This window comes from Neoarius graeffei, chromosome 2 (genome assembly GCF_027579695.1).
Source record: "Neoarius graeffei isolate fNeoGra1 chromosome 2, fNeoGra1.pri, whole genome shotgun sequence".
In the NCBI taxonomy this organism is placed as follows: domain Eukaryota; kingdom Metazoa; phylum Chordata; class Actinopteri; order Siluriformes; family Ariidae; genus Neoarius; species Neoarius graeffei.
Window position 1 is genome coordinate 32,827,283 of NC_083570.1, and position 19,588 is coordinate 32,846,870.

The 19,588-nt window shown below is 42.0% G+C and overlaps 1 protein-coding gene across 3 annotated transcripts in view; it reads right to left on the minus strand.

The window, feature by feature from the left end:
* Window positions 1–19,588, minus strand: part of adgb (androglobin) — a 137,170-nt gene that overhangs the window by 44,198 nt on the left and 73,384 nt on the right. For all 3 annotated transcript variants that reach the window (XM_060914109.1, XM_060914108.1, XM_060914110.1), the window contains 9 exons: window positions 14,532–14,640; window positions 14,305–14,437; window positions 11,428–11,542; window positions 7,350–7,514; window positions 7,144–7,273; window positions 3,901–4,026; window positions 1,876–1,969; window positions 1,577–1,708; window positions 1,281–1,431 (listed from right to left, as the gene is read on the minus strand). In XM_060914109.1, the coding sequence (XP_060770092.1) occupies window positions 1,281–1,431; window positions 1,577–1,708; window positions 1,876–1,969; window positions 3,901–4,026; window positions 7,144–7,273; window positions 7,350–7,514; window positions 11,428–11,542; window positions 14,305–14,437; window positions 14,532–14,640 (1,155 nt within the window). The remainder of the gene's footprint in view (window positions 1–1,280; window positions 1,432–1,576; window positions 1,709–1,875; window positions 1,970–3,900; window positions 4,027–7,143; window positions 7,274–7,349; window positions 7,515–11,427; window positions 11,543–14,304; window positions 14,438–14,531; window positions 14,641–19,588) is intronic.

Here is a 19,588-nt window from a genome sequence, read left to right on the forward strand (position 1 = left end):
TCATGGCACGAACAAAGGAGATTTCTGAGGACCTCAGAAAAAGCGTTGTTGATGCTCATCAGGCTGGAAAAGGTTACAAAACCGTCTCTAAAGAGTTTGGACTCCACCAATCCACAGTCAGATAGATTGTATACAAATGGAGGAAATTCAAGACCATTGTTACCCTCCCCAGGAGTGGTCGACCAACAAAGATCACTCCAAGAGCAAGGCGTGTAATAGTTGGTGAGGTCACAAAGGACCCCAGGATAACTTCTAAGCAACTGAAGGCCTTTCTCACATTGGCTAATGTTAATGTTCATGAGTCCACCATCAGGAGAACACTGAACAACAATGGTGTGCATGGCAGGGTTGCAAGGAGAAAGCCACTGCTCTCCAAAAAGAACATTGCTGCTCATCTGCAATTTGCTAAAGATCACGTGGACAAGCCAGAAGGCTATTGGAAAAATGTTTTGTGGACAGATGAGACCAAAGTAGAACTTTTTGGTTTAAATGAGAAGCGTTATGTTTGGAGAAAGGAAAACACTGCATTCCAGCATAAGAACCTGATCCCATCTCTGAAACATGGTGGTGGTAGTATCATGGTTTGGGCCTGTTTTGCTGCATCTGGGCCAGGATGGCTTGCCATCATTGATGGAACAATGAATTCTGAATTATACCAGTGAATTCTAAAGGAAAATATCAGGACATCTGTCCATTAACTGAATCTCAAGAGAAGGTGGGTCATGCAGCAAGACAACAACCCTAAGCACACAAGTCGTTCTACCAAAGAATGGTTAAAGAAGAATAAAGTGAATGTTTTGGAATGGCCAAGTCAAAGTCCTGACCTTAATCCAATGGAAATGTTGTGGAAGGACCTGAAGCGAGCAGTTCATGTGAGGAAACCCACCAACATCCCAGAGTTGAAGCTGTTCTGTACGGAGGAACGGGCTAAAATTCCTCCAAGCCAGTGTGCAGGACTGATCAACAGTTACCGCAAATGTTTAGTTGCAGTTATTACTGCACAAGGGGGTCACACCAGATACTGAAAGCAAAGGGTCACATACTTTTGCCACTCACAGATATGTAATATTGGATCATTTTCCTCAATAAATAAATGACCAAGTATAATATTTTTGTCTCATTTGTTTAACTGGGTTCTCTTTATCTACTTTTAGGACTTGTGTGAAAATCTGATGATGTTTTAGGTCATATTTATGCAGAAATATGGAAAATTCTAAAGGGTTCACAAACTTTCAAGCACCACTGTATATAATACATTCACCACATACAAATACACACACCTTATTTGGTGTGTATGTAAATGGCAATACACTATTGAAGAATTTAGGTATTTCCTCCTTAGTGTCATTGTTGATGACATCAAGGTAACATGGAAATGGAGAGTAGATCTTAGGCACAAGTAATATGGCTTTTGGAACATGGAACACCTCCCTGCGGACACACAAGAAACTATAATGAACATTTGACAGACGATAGTAACTTAATTATTGTGGCTATTGCACATGCCATGGTTATGGCTATGATATTGCTTTTTTCAGTTTTATCTAGTGTTTACATATTTATTGTGCCATTTGACCTAAAAAGCAGGACCCAGGAACTGGTTGACTCATGGACAGGGACAGAGTAATCGGTGAAGGTAATTTTCGTCCACTCATCCCCACCACATGGGTACAGATCCACTAGCTGCTCATTGTTCATGATCATACACCTTCCAAGAGAACACACACACACACACACAGTGCATGCTCTGTGACTCATCTAACAATTGTTTAAACTTGACCACCCCCAAAGAAAAACATTTCTAAAATTGTGCACTGAGACATAAGCCACACTTAGACACATTAACACCAGCAGATGGTGAAATGAGTAATTTACCTCAATAAAGACACAGCATGCTTCTCCAAGTCCGATTCCACTGAAGTCCACATCTCCAACAGAGTCTTGGCAACTTTCTGATTCTCCTCAGAGCCTGAACACCATCACAAAATCCCACCCAAAAAAAATAAATCTATTCATGCTGAAGTTGTAAAAAGACATATACTGCATTGCATTTTATACATGCTATCAGTGTAAGACACAAGTGAAGAATATTTCTGAAAGCTCTTTTTCTGAGCATGCATGAAGTTTTGCATGATCCTCCCTTGTCCGCATTGGTTTCCTCTGGGTTCTCCAGTTTCTTCCCACTTCCAAAAACCATGCAGATATTTAGATAGATAGATTGGCTATGCAAAATTGCTCGTAAGCATGAATGTGTGTATGCACGGTGTCCTGTGCTGGACTGGTGACCAATTCTGGATGAATTCTTCCACCTTGTGCAGAATGTTTACTGGGATTGGCTCAGATTCCACCACAACCCTGACCAGGTTAAAGCATTTCCTGAAAGTGAATGGATCAATGTTTGTATCGGAGCCAGATCAGGACCATTTTTAGAAATGATGGCTCAATGTTGACACCTTCATTTGCAAAGCTGACCTGAAAGTGTGCTCTCTTTCAATGCTGATGAAATTCTAGAAAGAGTCACAGTGTCACTCAAATGACAAATTTGGTTTTGAGGATACAATGTTCTTTCATGCAAGAATGAATTTTGTTCGAAGTATTTCAGGTTGGATTTTGAATTGTCTTGAATAGACTGGATCTTGGTAAAAAAAAAAATAGTTGTGTTTAAATAATGTGGTTTCTGCATGGATCTGTCTATGTTCTGAAACTGTTCATATAGACTAGAGATGATTCACATTGGTGCACCAATTTAAAAGTTCATGATGTGATTGCCCTGAGTGTGCACCAGATACAATTTGGGATGAAACATCTTTTCATCGGTATAATCTGATTAATTCATATATAATTTATTAGTAGAGGTCATATGCCTTTATTATTTAAAAATGAAGTATTTTTTGATCAAGAGTTTTATGTTTAGATTGATTCCTCCTCTCTAAATTGTTTCTCAAGCACGCTCTCTCATCTGCACTGCTGTCACTGCCCCAATCTTGTGAAGATTCTTGTTCAGGCCAAGTCTCACATGAGTTGGAGGTGTGGCTCCAATGGGATGTCAAAATAAAGGTCCCTCTTGGAGTCACATGGAGGATTATCATGGAAGAGGAAGAGCTACCATATTGAAATTGCATAGCATCATATTTTTTTGCATTGCATCATATTAAGTTGAATCACATTGCATTGAATCAAATCATGTCAAATAGCACAATAGGGGCGAGTCGTCTCGGATTGCATTAGTAGTTGCTTCATGTGTATTTTGAATGTATTGGATTGTTGGTAATGCATCGAGATGCGCATCACTTCGGCCTTGGTGATGGAGATGCACATCCCTCTTATAGATTACGCAGCCCTCCATCTCTCTCTGTGTTACTTTTCTCTAATTTGTCAATGTTTCTATTTTTAAGTAGTTTCCCTATCTGTTATGTATCTGTTTTGATTCTTTGTCTCTCTGTGCATCCATCAGCATGTCAGTGAGAGGAGGAATGGATGCTTGAAGGGACAAATCCAGATGGATGAGGAGATGAAGACAGAGAAAGAGACGAGTGTTGTTCTCAGGGCTGTCATTCTTACTTAGAGTGATTGGCAACTTAATTGATAAGTGTGAGCTGAAGGGCTTAAGTTCATGCATGCCTATATGCGCGCATGCACACACACACACACACACACACACAGCAGGAGAAATCAAGAGGTTTCTCTGATCATATTATCCATTAACCCTGACATAAAGGTTCGTCATGATATTTTTTATCTGGAATATAGCAAAGATAAAAAACCTTTGTATTTGTACTTGTATTTGTTACTTGCCTAAAAGAGGTAAGTGACCCTTATTACAGTCTATACTCATAATAGTTCTGTACTAAATGTGCAGGTTACATGGCGGTAATAATAAGCAGGGGTGTTGTATGTTACCTGGTTTTGCAGCATTCAGAATTTCTCTCACCAGGTAGCCCTTCCAGCCCGCCTGCAAAATTGTTGCTGCCTGGTTTTCTTGTTCAGTGGCCTGCCTACCACTCCATCCCTCTGGAACACCATCTGCTACATACAGGACACACACACACACTTTTTGTTTTACTGGGAAATACGCCACTCATATTTTTCAGACAAACTACATCCAGACTCGTGCTGAAAAATATATCAAACTTCATATCTTCCCACCACCGTATAATATCCTCTCTGTCTCTCTCTCTCTCTCTCTCATATATATATATATATATATATATATATATATATATATATATATATATATATATATATATATATATATATCAGCTGTGATCAGAAGTTTACATACAGTGACATGAATGTCATCTTGGATATATATGAGTGTCATGGCAATATTTGGGCTGTCAGTAATTTCTTTGAACTGTTCTTTTTCTATGGCAGAATGTACAGTATACATCTTTAATTAAAAAAAAAACACTAGAATTTAGTGCACAAGTTTTAATTTTCTTTGGGTTTTCTGAAATCAACACAGGGTCAAAATTATACATACAGGGTCAAAAATATAAATAAATAAATAAATCACACACACGTGTGTGTGTGTATGTATATATATATATATATATATATATATATATATATATATATATATATAAAAAATGGCATGCCGTTCAGGAAATTAATCTTTGAATATATGGAATGAATCCCCGAATATATTGAATGAAACATTGAATATATGGAATGAATCCCCGAATATATTGAATGAAACTCTGAATATATGGAATGAATCCCTGAATATATTGAATGAAACTCTGAATATATTGAATGAATTCCCGAATATATTGAATGAAACTTTGAATATATTGAATGAAACTTTGAATATATGGAATGAAACTCTGAATATATGGAATGAAACTTTGAATATATTGAATGAATCCCCGAATATATTGAATGAAACTTTGAATATATTGAATGAATCCCTGAATATATTGAATGAAACCTTGAATATATGGAATGAAACTTTGTATTCTGCCCCCGCTCCCACAGCTCGGCAGACAGACAACAGGTCCCAAGAAAAACTCTGACTCAGAGGAGAGTATTAGAGTATATTGAGAAACGCTGTAAAACTCGACAAACAAAATTTACAAATTAGTTTTATATACAGAAAATACCGTTATGCAAATATAATCCACGAGGGAAATGACTTTGTCACCGTAGCTTCGTTGCACATAAAAGAAGTAAACACTAATAAAACCACAAGCATTCGCCAGAGTGTTAACAATGTCTTAAAATAGCCGCAACCAAATCCCGAGCCGACGGACTCATTTTTGCTGCAGGACTGCAGCAGTGCCTTCATGACGTCAGCCAAGTTTCATTCCATATATTCAGAGTTTCATTCCATATATTCAGAGTTTCATTCCATATATTCAGAGTTTCAATCAATATATTCAAAGTTTCATTCCATATATTCAGAGTTTCATTCAATATATTCGGGGATTCATTCAATATATTCAAAGTTTCATTCAATATATTTAGGGATTCATTCAATATATTCAGAGTTTCATTCAATATATTCGGGGATTCATTCAATATATTCAAAGTTTCATTCAATATATTCGGGGATTCATTCCATATATTCAATGTTTCATTCAATATATTCAGGGATTCATTCAATATATTCAAAGATTAATTTCCTGAACGGCATGCCATAATATATATATATATATATATATATACAGCCACACTAGTGCATCTCAAAATATTGGAATACTGTGAAAAAGTTCATTTTATTGAATTCACAAAGGTAAAACTTTCATATATTTTATATTCATTACATGTAAAGTTAAATATTTCATGGCGTTTTTCTTTTAATTTTGATGATTATGGCTTATAGCTCATGAAAATCAGAAATCCAGTATTTCAAATTATTAGAATATTTCATTTTGAGTTTGAGTAAAACAGTATAAATACCATGTATCTCTCAGTCTAGTTCAGTACACACAACCACAATCATGGGGAAAACTGCTGACTTGACAGTTGTCCAGAAGATGATCATCGACACCCTCCACAAGGAAGGTAAGTCACAGAAGGTCATTGCTGAAAAGGCTGGCTGGAAAAGGACAGGCAAAAAAAGTTGATTCAAGAACTTGGGAGAGCTTCACAAGGAGTGGACTGATGTTGGTGTCAGTGCATCAAGAAACACCATGCACAGATATCTTCAGGAAAGGGGCTACAACTGATGCATTCCTAATATCAAGCCACTCCTGCACCAGAGACAACATCAGAAGCATCTTACCTGGACTGTTACTCAGTGGTCCAAAATCCTCTTTTCAGCTGAAAGTAAATTTTGCATTTCATTTGGAAATCAAGGTCCGAGAATCTGGAGGAAGAGTGGAGAGCCAGAGAATCCAAGGAGTTTGAAGTCCAGTGTTAAGTTTTCACAGTCTGTGATGATTTGGGGTGCCATGTCATCTGCTGGTGTTGGTTCTCTGTGTTTTATGAAGTCAACATTCCAGTTCTTTCTGTCTTTAACCCAGGTAAGATGCTTCTGATGTTGTCTCTGGTTCAGAAGTGGCTTGATATTAGGAATGCGACAGTTGCAGACCCTTTCCTGAAGACGTCTGTGTGGTGGCTCTTGATGCACTGACACCACCCTCAGTCCACTACTTATGAAGCTCTCTCAAGTTCTTGAATCGACTTTTCTTGATGATCCTCTCAAGGCTGCAGTCATCCCTGTTGCTTGTGCACCTTTTCCAGCTAGCCTTTTCAGCAATGACCATCTGTGACTTACACTCCTTGTGGACAGTGTCGATGATCGTCTTCTGGACAACTGTCAAATCGGCAGTCTTCCCCATGATTGTGGTTGCATGTACTGAACTAGACCGAGAGATACATGGTATTTATACTGTTTTACTCAAACTCGAAATATTCTAATAATTTGAAACACTGGATTTCTGATTTTCATGAGCTACGGTATAAGCCATAATCAGCAAAATTAAAACAAAAAAAGCCTTGAAATATTTAACTTGACATGTAATGAATATAGAATATAAAGCTTACCTTTTTAAATTAAATTACCAAAAAAAACCTTTTTCCTGATATTCCAGTATTTTGAGATGCACTAGTATATATTACTACATACATGTGCCAGAAATGCTTAGTGATACTCAGTTCCTGGGTTCTGCTTTGATAAACACGTGATAACTCACATACTTATGTTCTCTGTGCTGCTGGAGTGAAGTGTGGGGTCTCTAGTCAGGGTCTGCACCGCAAACAGTTCCTCAGATGTCAGCTTTCTTCCCAGCACACAGCAAAACATGTGATATACCGCATGACTGAAGACCTGCCAAGCACAACAAACAATGATTTGTGACAAGACTGTATGTGTGAACAGGTATGCACATGTGTAAAACACCCACCCTCCAGTGCTCCATTTTTGTTATTTTGCTAAGTGACAGAGGGCAGACTGCTTCTTCCAGTGTCCTGCTTGCTGATGGGAGTTCGTCTGGGTTTGAGAAGGATCTAATCATTCCACCCAGTGCTCTGAGGATCAACAGAGCCTGCTCACAGAACCTCAAACTCTCCTAAAGAAAGACACCAAGCATGTGAAAAAGACATCATCTGAAAACACATGCACATTATCCTTCAGACATTACACATCATTCATACATACTTAAAAGCTGATTTACACTGTGCAATAACAGCAGTACTAGATGTTTACTGCATGCCACAGTGCACTTAAAATTTGTTGTCGTCAGATTAGATTAAGAATGAGAATGGTTATACTTACTGTAAAGTAAGTTAGTGTGTTATAGATGGGTGCCTGTTCATGTGTTGAATGCATCGCATTGTTTATTTTTCTTATTATCATTAAGGGTGTCAGCAATTCTGGATGTCACAAGACTGTATTTATATTGCAGAGATTATGTTCTGTCATCCCCTCCTTGAACTGCCACCTTATTGTGGTGGAGGGGTTTGTGTGCTTGAATGATCCTAGGAGCTATGTTGTCGGGGGCATTATGCCCCTGTCAGGGTTTCCCAAGGCAGACAGGTCCTAGGTGACAGGCCAGACTAAGAGCAGTTCACCAAAACCCCTATGGAGAGAAATCCGAGGACCGTGACGTCGCCCGGGATGACGCAGCCGGGGCCCCACCCTGGAGCCAGGCCCGGGGTTGGGGCTCGTATGCGAGCGCTTGGTGGCCGGGCCTTTGCCCATGGGGCCCGGCCGGGCTCAGCCCGAAGAGCTGACGTGGGCCCGACCTCCTGTGGGTTCACCACCCACAGAGGTAGCAGTAGGGGACTGGTGCAATGTGGATTGGGTGGCAGTCGAAGGCAGGGGCCTCAACGACCTGATCCCCGGACACAGCGGCTGGCTGTTGGGACATGGAATGTCACTTCGCTGGGGGGGAAAGAGCCTGAGCTTGTGCGGGAGGTTGAGAGGTACCGGCTAGAGATAGTCGGGTTCACCTCCACGCACAGCTTGGGCTCTGGAACCCAGCTCCTCGAGAGGGGCTGGACTCTCCACTTCTCTGGAGTCGCCCGTGGTGAGCGGCGGCGGGCTGGTGTGGGCTTGCTTATAGCTCCCCAGCTCAGCCGCCATGTGTTGGAGTTTACCCCAGTGAACGAGAGGGTCGCCTCGCTGCGCCTTCGGATTGGGGAGAGGGCTCTTGCTGTTGTTTGTGCCTATGGCCCAAATAGCAGTATAGAGTATCCGGCCTTCTTGGAGTTCCTGGGAGAGGTACTGAGGAGTGCTCAGACTGGGGACTCCATTGTGTTACTGGGGGACTTCAATGCTCACGTGGGAGATGACAGTGACACCTGGAGGGGCGTGGTTGGGAGGAACGGCCTCCCCGATCTGAACCCGAGTGGTGTTTTGTTATTGGACTTCTGTGCTAGTCACGGTTTGTCCATAACGAACACCATGTTCGAGCATAGGGGTGTCCATAAGTGCACGTGGCACCAGGACACCTTAGGTCGGAGGTCGATGATCGACTTTGTAGTCGTTTCATCTGATCTCCGGCCCTATGTCTTGGACACTCGGGTGAAGAGAGGGGCTGAGCTGTCAACTGATCACCACCTGGTGGTGAGTTGGATCCGCTGGCGGAGGAGGAAGCTGGACAGACCTGGCAGGCCCAAACGTATGGTGAGGGTCTGCTGGGAACGTCTGGCCGAGCACTCTGTCGGGGAGGTCTTCAACTCCCACCTCCGGGAGAGCTTTTCCCAGCTTCCGAGGGAGGCGGGGGACATTGAGTCTGAGTGGACCATGTTCTCTACCTCCATTGTGGACGCAGCTGTTCAGAGCTGTGGCCGCAAGGTCTCCAGTGCCTGTCGTGGCGGCAATCCCCGAACCCGGTGGTGGACACCAGAAGTAAGGGATGCCGTCAAGCTGAAGAAGGAGTCCTATCGGGCCATGTTAACCTCCAGGACTCCCGAGGCAGCTGACGGGTATCGGCAGGCCAGGCGTGCTGCAGCTCGGGCAGTTGCAGAGGCAAAAACTCGGAACTGGGAGGAGTTCGGGGAGGCCATGGAGAAGGACTATCGGTCGGCCTCGAAGAAATTCTGGCAAACTGTCCGGCGCCTCAGGAGGGGGAAGCAGTACTCTGCCAACACTGTTTACAGTGCGGGTGGGGAGCTGTTGACCTCGACTGGGGACATTGTCGGGCGGTGGAAGGAATACTTTGAGGATCTCCTCAATCCCACCGTCATGTCTTCCACTGAGGAGACTGAGGCTGATGACTCAGAGGTGGACTCGTCCATTACCCAAGCCGAAGTCACTGAGGTGGTTTGCAAGCTCCTCGGTGGCAAGGCACCGGGGGTGGATGAGATCCGCCCTGAGTATCTCAAGTCTCTGGATGTTGTGGGGCTGTCTTGGTTGACACACCTTTGCAACATCGCGTGGCGGTCAGGGACAGTGCCTCTGGAGTGGCAGACTGGGGTGGTGGTCCCTCTTTTTAAGAAAGGGGACCGGAGAGTGTGCCCCAATTATAGGGGAATCACACTTCTCAGCCTCCCAGGGAAGGTTTACTCCAGGGTACTGGAGAGGAGAATTCGACCAATAGTCGAACCTCGGATCCAGGAGGAACAATGCGGTTTTCGTCCTGGTCGCGGAACACTGGACCAGCTCTATACCCTTCATAGGGTGCTCGAGGGTTCATGGGAGTTTGCCCAACCAGTCCACATGTGCTTTGTGGATCTGGAGAAGGCATTCGACCGTGTTCTTTGTGGTATTCTGTGGGGGGTGCTTCGGGAGTATGGGGTTCGGGGCTCTTTGCTAAGGGCTGTCCGGTCCCTGTACGAACGGAGCAGGAGTCTGGTTCGCATTGCCGGCAGTAAGTCAGACCTGTTCCCAGTGCATGTTGGACTCCGGCAGGGCTGCCCTTTGTCACCGGTTCTGTTCATAATTTTTATGGACAGAATTTCTAGGCGCAGCCAGGGGCCAGAAGGAATCCTGTTTGGGAACCACAGGATTTCATCTCTGCTTTTTGCGGATGATGTTGTCCTGTTGGCTTCTTCAAACCAGGACCTTCAGCATGCACTGGGGCGGTTTGCAGTCGAGTGTGAAGCGGCTGGGATGAGAATCAGCACCTCCAAGTCCGAGGCCATGGTTCTCGACCGGAAAAGGGTGGCTTGCCCTCTCCAGGTTGGTGGAGAAGTTCTGCCTCAAGTGGAGGAGTTTAAGTATCTCGGGATCTTGTTCACGAGTGAGGGAAGGATGGAGCGTGAGATCGACAGGCGGATCGGTGCAGCCTCCGCAGTGATGCGGTCGCTTTACCGGTCCGTTGTGGTGAAGAAGGAGCTGAGCCAAAAGGCGAAGCTCTCAATTTACCGGTCGATCTACGTTCCGACTCTCACCTATGGTCATGAGCTTTGGGTAATGACCGAAAGGACAAGATCGCGGATACAAGCGGCCGAAATGAGTTTCCTTCGCAGGGTGGCTGGGCGCTCCCTTAGAGATAGGGTGAGAAGCACAGTCACTCGGGAGGAGCTCGGAGTAGAGCCGCTGCTGCTCCACATCGAGAGGAATCAGCTGAGGTGGCTCGGGCATCTTTTTCGGATGCCTCCTGGACGCCTCCCTGGGGAGGTGTTCCAGGCATGTCCCCCCGGGAGGAGGCCCCGGGGAAGACCCAGGACACGCTGGAGGGACTATGTCTCTCGGCTGGCCTGGGAACGCCTCGGTGTTCTTCCCGAGGAGCTGGCCGAGGTGTCTGGGGAAAGGGAAGTTTGGGCTTCCCTGCTTAGACTGCTGCCTCCGCGACCCGGTCCCGGATAAAGCGGAAGAAGACGAGACGAGACGAGATGTTCTGTCATTGTGATGTTGACTAACAAGCTAAAAACTTTCAACTGTGCCAAACTGTGATTAGGAGGAACACTGTCCCCAAACACTGTCTTTTTCTTTACTGTAATATCTGTAATAAAATGCTACTGTAAAAATTTTATAAAATGCTAAGGAGTGGAAAAAAATATATACGGTCAAACAGCAGGCCTAGAACTGGATACCTTTTCTAGGTGTGGCATCACTTCCTCCTCTTCTCCAAATATGAAAGCTGTCTCACTGTAGAGCTGCATGTGGATACTAAACTGCACCCATGTGTGGATATGAAGAACATGACGCCTGAAAAAAAGTGTCCATAAAACAACCATGTCAAGCTTTACAAAGCATAAGGGCACAGCTTAAAATCATTTACCATTCAGTGAAAGAAATGAAAGCTAGATTAAAAAAAATTGCAATCGAGAAAGTGTTACCTGATGTATACGTCAAGCCTTAATTTCTACAATGTATTTATTATTATTATTATTATTATTATTATTATTATTATTATTTCTTGCAGCACACTCTGAATTTAATCTACACAAATGGCCCATGATAAGCTTAAAGGAAAACTCCGGAGTGAAATGCTTTTTAGGTCTATTTTCACATTACTGGGAGTGCATACGTTGAGTTGCTATCACAATCACATCAATCGGATGTGTTTTGAGAAAATTAGTTTTTTGTGATTTCAACCAGAAAGCGCTAACACGGCAGTGGCCGGGGCATGTCTTTTTGCCGATACAAAACGCTAGACACGCGGCACTCGACTTTTACGGACTGTCCACTGAAGATGGCGTCTGAGGAAGACTGACTTCAGGTAAGGTCACTGCCTTTATATTTACTATTCTACACACTCTATTCGTGCACTTTTAGAGCTAGACACACCTCGTTTTGTTTGTAGGAACCCTCGACTCACTTCCACAGAACTGTCATGTATTTTTGAGCTTTGCAGTGGTTTTAAAACTAGCGTTTTGTATCGGCAAAAAAACATGCCCTGGCCACTGCCGTGTTAGCGCTTTCCGGTTGAAATCACAAAAAACTAATTTTCTCAAAACACATCCGAATGATGTGATTGTGATAGTAACTCAATGTATGCACTCCCAATAATGCGAAAATAGACCTAAAAAGCATTTCACTCCGGAGTTTTCCTTTAAGAATCAAAGATAAAGTGGCAGGTAGATTACAGCAGAGACCCTCATCATGTTTGTGAGATACACAAACGTGGATCAAATTAATGTCACCAATTCAAACTTTAAAACAATTTGTATGAGGTTTCCTGCATCCCATAAAAATATAAAAAATAAATCAGACATGGGGGGTCAAGTTGGGTAAGGTTGCCAGATCAGCAAACAACACCCTATTCTTGCAGTTTGACACACATGGAATCAAACAGCTGGTTTGCTTATAAAGAACAGAATTTAGGTTTCTGTTCTTTAGGATGTAACTAATCATACCGCTAAAGTATATTAGTAGTAGACCTTTATTTCTCTCATCCTCTCTTTATATTGGCTGATAAATCTGCCTTTTCCTAGCATTCCGACCTCTGAATATAGGCCCCCTACTTCTAGGGCACTATGGCGCTAGAAATAGCAGACTGGTTGATCTCTTTCCCTCTCTAGGGTTCCCGTAGAGATGGCTGACTTCATTATCAGAGACAGAACACACAGCGAGTGTGTACAGGCTATGTTCACACACATTTTCTTGATACTAGCCATAAGATGCTTCAGTAACTGTCGTAACATACAATGTGTTGCTATTATTATTACAGTATTATTGTGGCATTTTCTAGGGGTGGATGATAATACTGTTGAAAATAATATGGGTATACTTTTTAAAGACAATATGACATTGCAATGCTGTGATTGAGATTAGATCTATTGCTGACACTATGAGAAATTCCTAAAGAGGTCCTGCTGTATGTTTGTGAAGTGGAAATTGTTTGGGTTTATGCCATCAGATACTAAACAAACTGTCATCATGCACAAATCATGAAGAAAAATTGTTGTCACAAAGGGAAATAGCCTGAGGAATCAAAAAACCTGGCTAACAGAAGGCCAAAAATGTCTGCTGGATATCGTTAAAGGACACACCAAGCGTACCTGGAGCATTAGTAACTAGCACACCAAATAAGAGAACAACCAAACAGTCAAATTAAATCACTAAGGTGCTTCTTTTTAATTTGGCTTTGGACATGATGCTGATACAAATGATGGAAAAAGAAGCTTTTATGTGTCTAGCTAGTTAGTTAGAATTACAGTATAACACTGCAGCATAGAAATACATTTCTCACAAAAAAGCCTTCCCAGTTTAGATTAGCACTACGTGTTGACTACAGCATTAACTATGACTGGAAGCTGTATAGTGCTTTCCCACAGATATGCTAGTTCCCTGAAAACGACATGGGGAAAATATTGCAAAGGATTTGAAGGAATTGCTCTTATCATGGGATGGTAAGGCAAAGTAACAAGTGTGCATGACAATGGACAAACACTGGCACTGAATCAGACTGACTTGCAGCTAATAGCTAGTCAGTTGCTAAGGAAATTCAACTGGTTGCTAGGGTGTTAACAGCTTGCTATCATAGTCCAGCTGGTACTAGGGTTTCAGTAGGGGCAACACAGCAGTTTTTAATTGTCTTCAGTATAGCTGACTGAAGAAACGATCAAATAGTGTGAGAGCAAGATCAACAAAACATTTTCATTGTATTTGTATGGGGGTAACAAGTGTTGCTAGGTGGCGACTGCAGTTCTGATCTTTCCCAAAAACAGAAAGATCCTATTCCCATATGAGATCTATGATTCTACAGTAGGTCACAAATTATGACCCAAAGAAGAAGAGGAAGAAGAAAAAAAAGAATATGGAGAATAGTATCTTTGCTCTGTCAAGCCAACATACTAATATACCTGAATGACCACTTGTTATAGTTAGGAAAATGATCACATGGTTATGACCTGTATAATACCAATGGTTGAAAAACACAAACTAATTTTGTTACTAATGTGAATAATTGGAGTCATGATTATAATGATGACCACAGTTGTGTTTATGGTTATGAGTTACATTACCCTGGTGGCAGGGAAAGAACAGCTGCTTTGCAAGATGTAGTGTTGATGGCCAGCAGGGGATACTGAGCCTGGACGCTCTTCCAGGAAAAAGGTTCAACACACAGATGACCAGGCCTGGACACACAATCCTTTTCTACGCATAAGTCATAAGTACATACACATACATGCAGTAAATATCTCTAAATAGAATAAAATGCATGGACAGTACTCATATATGAGTGTCTTACGCTCATGATTGGTATCTTTCCAGTGTTGCAGTGCGGAGAAACAGATGAGAATCTTGCTAGGAAGCAGGTTATCTACAGATAAGAAGTAATGGCCCGTCTCTTTTTCTGCCTTTGGGAAGGGAAAAAAAATACAGCGATAGAGAAATAGATAAAGATACATTTTGTTGTAATAGTAAGTCAAGTGGAATCAAAGCTATTAAAGCTGTACAGGTACTCCTTCACAATGCTGTAAAGTGACTGTACATACACTACCGTTCAAAAGTTTGGGGTCACCCAGACAATTTTGTGTTTTCCATGAAAAGTCACACTTTTATTTACCACCATAAGTCGTAAAATGAATAGAAAATATAGTCAAGACATTTTTCTGGCCATTTTGAGCATTTAATCGACCCCACAAATGTGATGCTCCAGAAACTCAATCTGCTCAAAGGAAGGTCAGTTTTATAGCTTCTCTAAAGAGCTAAACTGTTTTCAGCTGTGCTAACATGATTGTACAAGGGTTTTCTAATCATCCATTAGCCTTCTGAGGCAATGAGCAAACACACTGTACCATTAGAACACTGGAGTGAGAGTTGCTGGAAATGGGCCTCTATACACCTATGGAGATATTGCACCAAAAACCAGACATTTGCAGCGAGAATAGTCATTTACCACATTAGCAATGTATAGAGTGGATTTCTGATTAGTTTAAAGTGATCTTCATTGAAAAGAACAGTGCTTTTCTTTCAAAAATAAGGAAATTTCAAAGTGACCCCAAACTTTTGAACGGTAGTGTATATGGATGAAATAAATGTATTGCAAGATTTACTAACTTCTTCCGGCTGCTCCTGTTAGGGGTTGCCACAGTGGATTATCATGATCCGCATGTTTGATTTGGTACAGGTTTTTACACCGGATGTCCTTCCTGACACAACCCTCCCCAATATATCAATCTATTTGGGTGCTAAGTATGCACTGGCTTGTGCAACCCCAGTGACTGGGTATTTTTACCTAATCTGCATGTGTTTGACATGTGGGAGGAAACCAGAGCACCTGGAGGAAACCCACGCAGACACGAGGCGAACATGCAAACTCCACACAGAAGGCCCCCATCGGCCATGAGGTCTGAACCTGGAACCTTCTTGCTGTGAGGCAACAGTGCTAACCACTGCACCATTTTGCCACCCACACAAGAGTTACTAACTAGCAAACTCATTTTCTGAAAATATTTGCTAGCTCTGTTAGAATGCTTGGTCAGAGGACAGTTCAGTTAAGTAACTCCTGAATGGCACAATCAGGGCTGCCATCTTTTGAAAACTGGAGCCAGAGTATGCACATTACTGTAGCTACAGCTGGATGGATAAGGCATACTTGCCAACCCTGCCAATTCATGTGGTAGTCTACCGATTTTGACAGGTGAATACCACTGATTTTAGTTCTAAAAATACTGCATTACAAAATAATGAGTGAACTCTCTTGGGTTTGCTCTTCTGATATCGCTTCAGGTATTTTCAGCACAGGGAATACAAGTATAATGTGTCAAATAGTTATATTAAGTGAAACCGAGAGCCAATGGAACAGTGCAATAATGATTTTGAATCTAAATTGGACCACTCTATCGCACCATTCCACTGGCTCTCATTATGGTTCTAGCCAATAGGCAATGATGTCACATATAACAAATTGCTTCAGTATTTGTAAAAACCAAAGATGCTCTGTTTATTGTAAACAAGGAAAACTCCAAAAAAGAAAAAAAAAAAGATTCACTATGACAACAAGTTCAAGGGTACTTGGTCATCGGATCATCCATGCATCAAAGCATCGAGGCAAGGTGAGAAGCAGTGGCGGCTGCTGGTTTTTAAAACAGGGGAAGCCCATTTTACGCATTCATCGTAAAACCTGTAGGCTGGATATCAAAGCATAGAAAGGTGTGCCCCATTAGCATAGTGAACTAGACAACCCTACCTAGTGGCAGAAAGTATTTTTGCTTGTACATTTCATGTTATAGTCTGGCTTGCCAGGCTAGTGCCTCATATCCTTAATCAAAAATATCAAACATCCAAAAATCACTGGCTATTCAACGAAGAGCCTTGAACATCATACCCTGATATGCAACACAGAGTCTTTAACACAACACCCAGCTGTGCAACACATCCTTGAACATCTTCTGCAACACAGTCTGGAAATTCATAACCAGGTAGGCTATGCAACACACAGAACCTTGAATATTATACCCAGGTATAACCTATAACACAGAGCCCACCATTCTCTTAACATTACTGAACAATATACACACTTCAGATTCATGAACATGAACACTATTTATACACAAATTCTGCCCTCCGCTCCTTTTCCAGAAAATGGTCTGTGACCCTGTCATACCAGCTGGTTGTGCTTTCCAGAGACTTTACCAATTTCTGTTAGCAGCTAGCACTGCAGATCCCAATAAGGCTCAAGCTAGCCTACAACCAGATTGAACTACAAATGAAATAAACGAGTGAATTCACGAATGATCAAACTGATAGAATGGATGAAAGTTAACGGAGCACAACGAGTAATATTTACATTTATTTACAGAGTAATGTACAGAGACATCAATGAGAAGAAATGTTTATATGAAAAGAAATTTGGACAGCACTTTAGCACACGACTACACTTTCTCGACATCAGCTAGGGACTGACTGATCATACTTCCGTGTTCCTCGCCGAAGTACCGCCCTCCTCATGTCTTTCAAACACTACCTCCAATAATCCTTTATCAGCCCGGCTTCTTGTCCCTCCCACTGTCTCGTTTAGTCCCAGAGAAGCCCGGCTTCCCTGGAAGTGACGATTTTGTTGATTTTAACCAATAACAACTAGCCGAAATTGGCTGTTCAGAGCCGTCTCATAGACTGCAACGGATACCCGGCTGCCAGTCAGTGTTGCCAGATACTGCTGACGTTTTCCATCCCAAAATATGTTCAAAACCCGCCAAAATGCACTTAAAACCGCCCAATCTGGCAACACTGCTGCCAGTCCATAGAGCCCATTGAAATAAGAAAGGTTACAGCCTGGCAGCAAAGGTGATTCTCGTAGCAAACTGCAAGTTCGTCGGACATCACTCAAATAAGTTACAGGATAGTTATGAACATAAATACAATCTTGGGCATATATTATGTTATGCAAGTTATTGTTTTAATGAGAATTCAACGTCGTAGACGCCGCAGTTTGGGGAGAGAATTTTAGGGGAAGCTCGGCTTCCCTTGTTGTCTCTGAGAAATCGCCCCTGGTGAGAAGTATGCATTTTGTGAAGTATGTCGGTCCGATTTCTTGATTAAATTTCTTCAAATATGACAGAATGCAGGAGAATGCACTATTTTATACCTTTTTTTATTTTTGGGGTGGTGGGGGCAGACTGCGTCATGCAATCTGATCTACCGCTTTTCATTCTTGGGGGGTTGGCAAATATGGATCATGGCTCTGCCTTTCACCTGTCAGCAAAGGGGCTGGATGGATAGATGTAGTTGCAGGAGGTTTATTATAAAACAACAAGCAGACAAACAGATCAAAATCATCTGGCAAAGACAGAGTCAGGAAACAGGCAAGGTTCATAAGAGGTGTAAACAGAATATCAGAGGTAAGGTGAAAGGCAGAGTCCAAAGAAAAAAAACAAATATGTAGTGAAAGTTCATTATGTCTAACTATTCAAACTATTCTTTAAGTTCGTTTCTTAAGACAAGGATTTTTTAAGATGTTACCTTGTTGTTGACAGTTTCGGCGATAAACTTCCGCCTTCTTCAAAACAGACTGTTTTGAAGAAGGCGGAAGTTTATCGCCAAAACTGTCAACAACAAGGTAACATCTTAAAAAATCCTTGTCTTAAGAAACGAACTTAAAGAATAGAAACAAAACAAAGTCAAGAAACAGAGTAGTTAACACAGAACATCTGGCTTGGTATAGAGAGACACTAGGTACTGTGCGTATACTTCGCAAAAGCTGTGTGCTTTTGGAGTGCCATGATTACCTTCTGATCAGGAACACTTGCAGAGTAATTAGTCCTTGAGGCATACGTTGCCTGCTCAGAGCACAAATGCACGTGGATGTGAGTGACAGTTCAAGGGGCGCCGAGCACGAATGCGCACATGACATCACCCACCCATGTTGGTGAACACTGTACATGAGCGTGCACATTGTGAGACTCCTAAAGTGTAACTTTTTCTCCACTTCAGGATCAGCTAACTCAAAGTAGTAAATGCTAAATTTTAGTGGTATAATTTTCACAGGTATACTGATTTTATTTCGAGTTTTGAGTCATGACTAGAGTTAAAGTGAAATTTCATAAAATCAGTGAAATTTAGCTCCCTCTGAAATTTGATCATTGTGAGATATGTTTATTTCTGCAATATTGAAAAAAAAATACCAGGCCATTCTGTGGCTGGGAAGTTATTTAATTTGAGGGGATTCTCTAGCAAATAATGTGCATGAAATTGCTTGCTTCGCGCAGTCAAGCAGACAGAGGAAGTCCATGTGCGCATGCGCAGGTTTACCTTCTTTTTCTTCTTCTTTTGGGTTTTACAGCAGCTGGCATCCAGTGTTGCATTACTGCCATCTACAGGTTTACCTTGACCGTATACTGACAGTTACATCATTCTGTCACTAAACGAACAGCTGATCACACCCAGGTGCTCGCTGACTGCTGATATTTATTAATTTGGTCCTGCGTTTCCTTTCCTTCACAACATAATGTCTTTTCTTCTCACTTTCCGTTACTGTAGTCGGTCTTTCACGTTTCATTTGCACACTCACGTCCTCCATTTTTTTCTCCTGTTTCAAATTTGTAACCCACAATGCCTTGCGCAAACAGGAAAAGCCCACCACGTGATGCATGACGTAGTATCTTGAATTGGGTCATGTTGAAGCAGGAAAAAACAGTGGAGAATTTAGGGCCACATGACCCTAAATTCATTAGTTGTTCTATTTAAAATAATAATAATAATAATAATAATAATAATAATAATAATAATAATAATAATAATAAAATTGGAAGTCTGTGATTCAAATTCAGTATCTTTCGGTCCACTAAACAAAAATAATTCGGT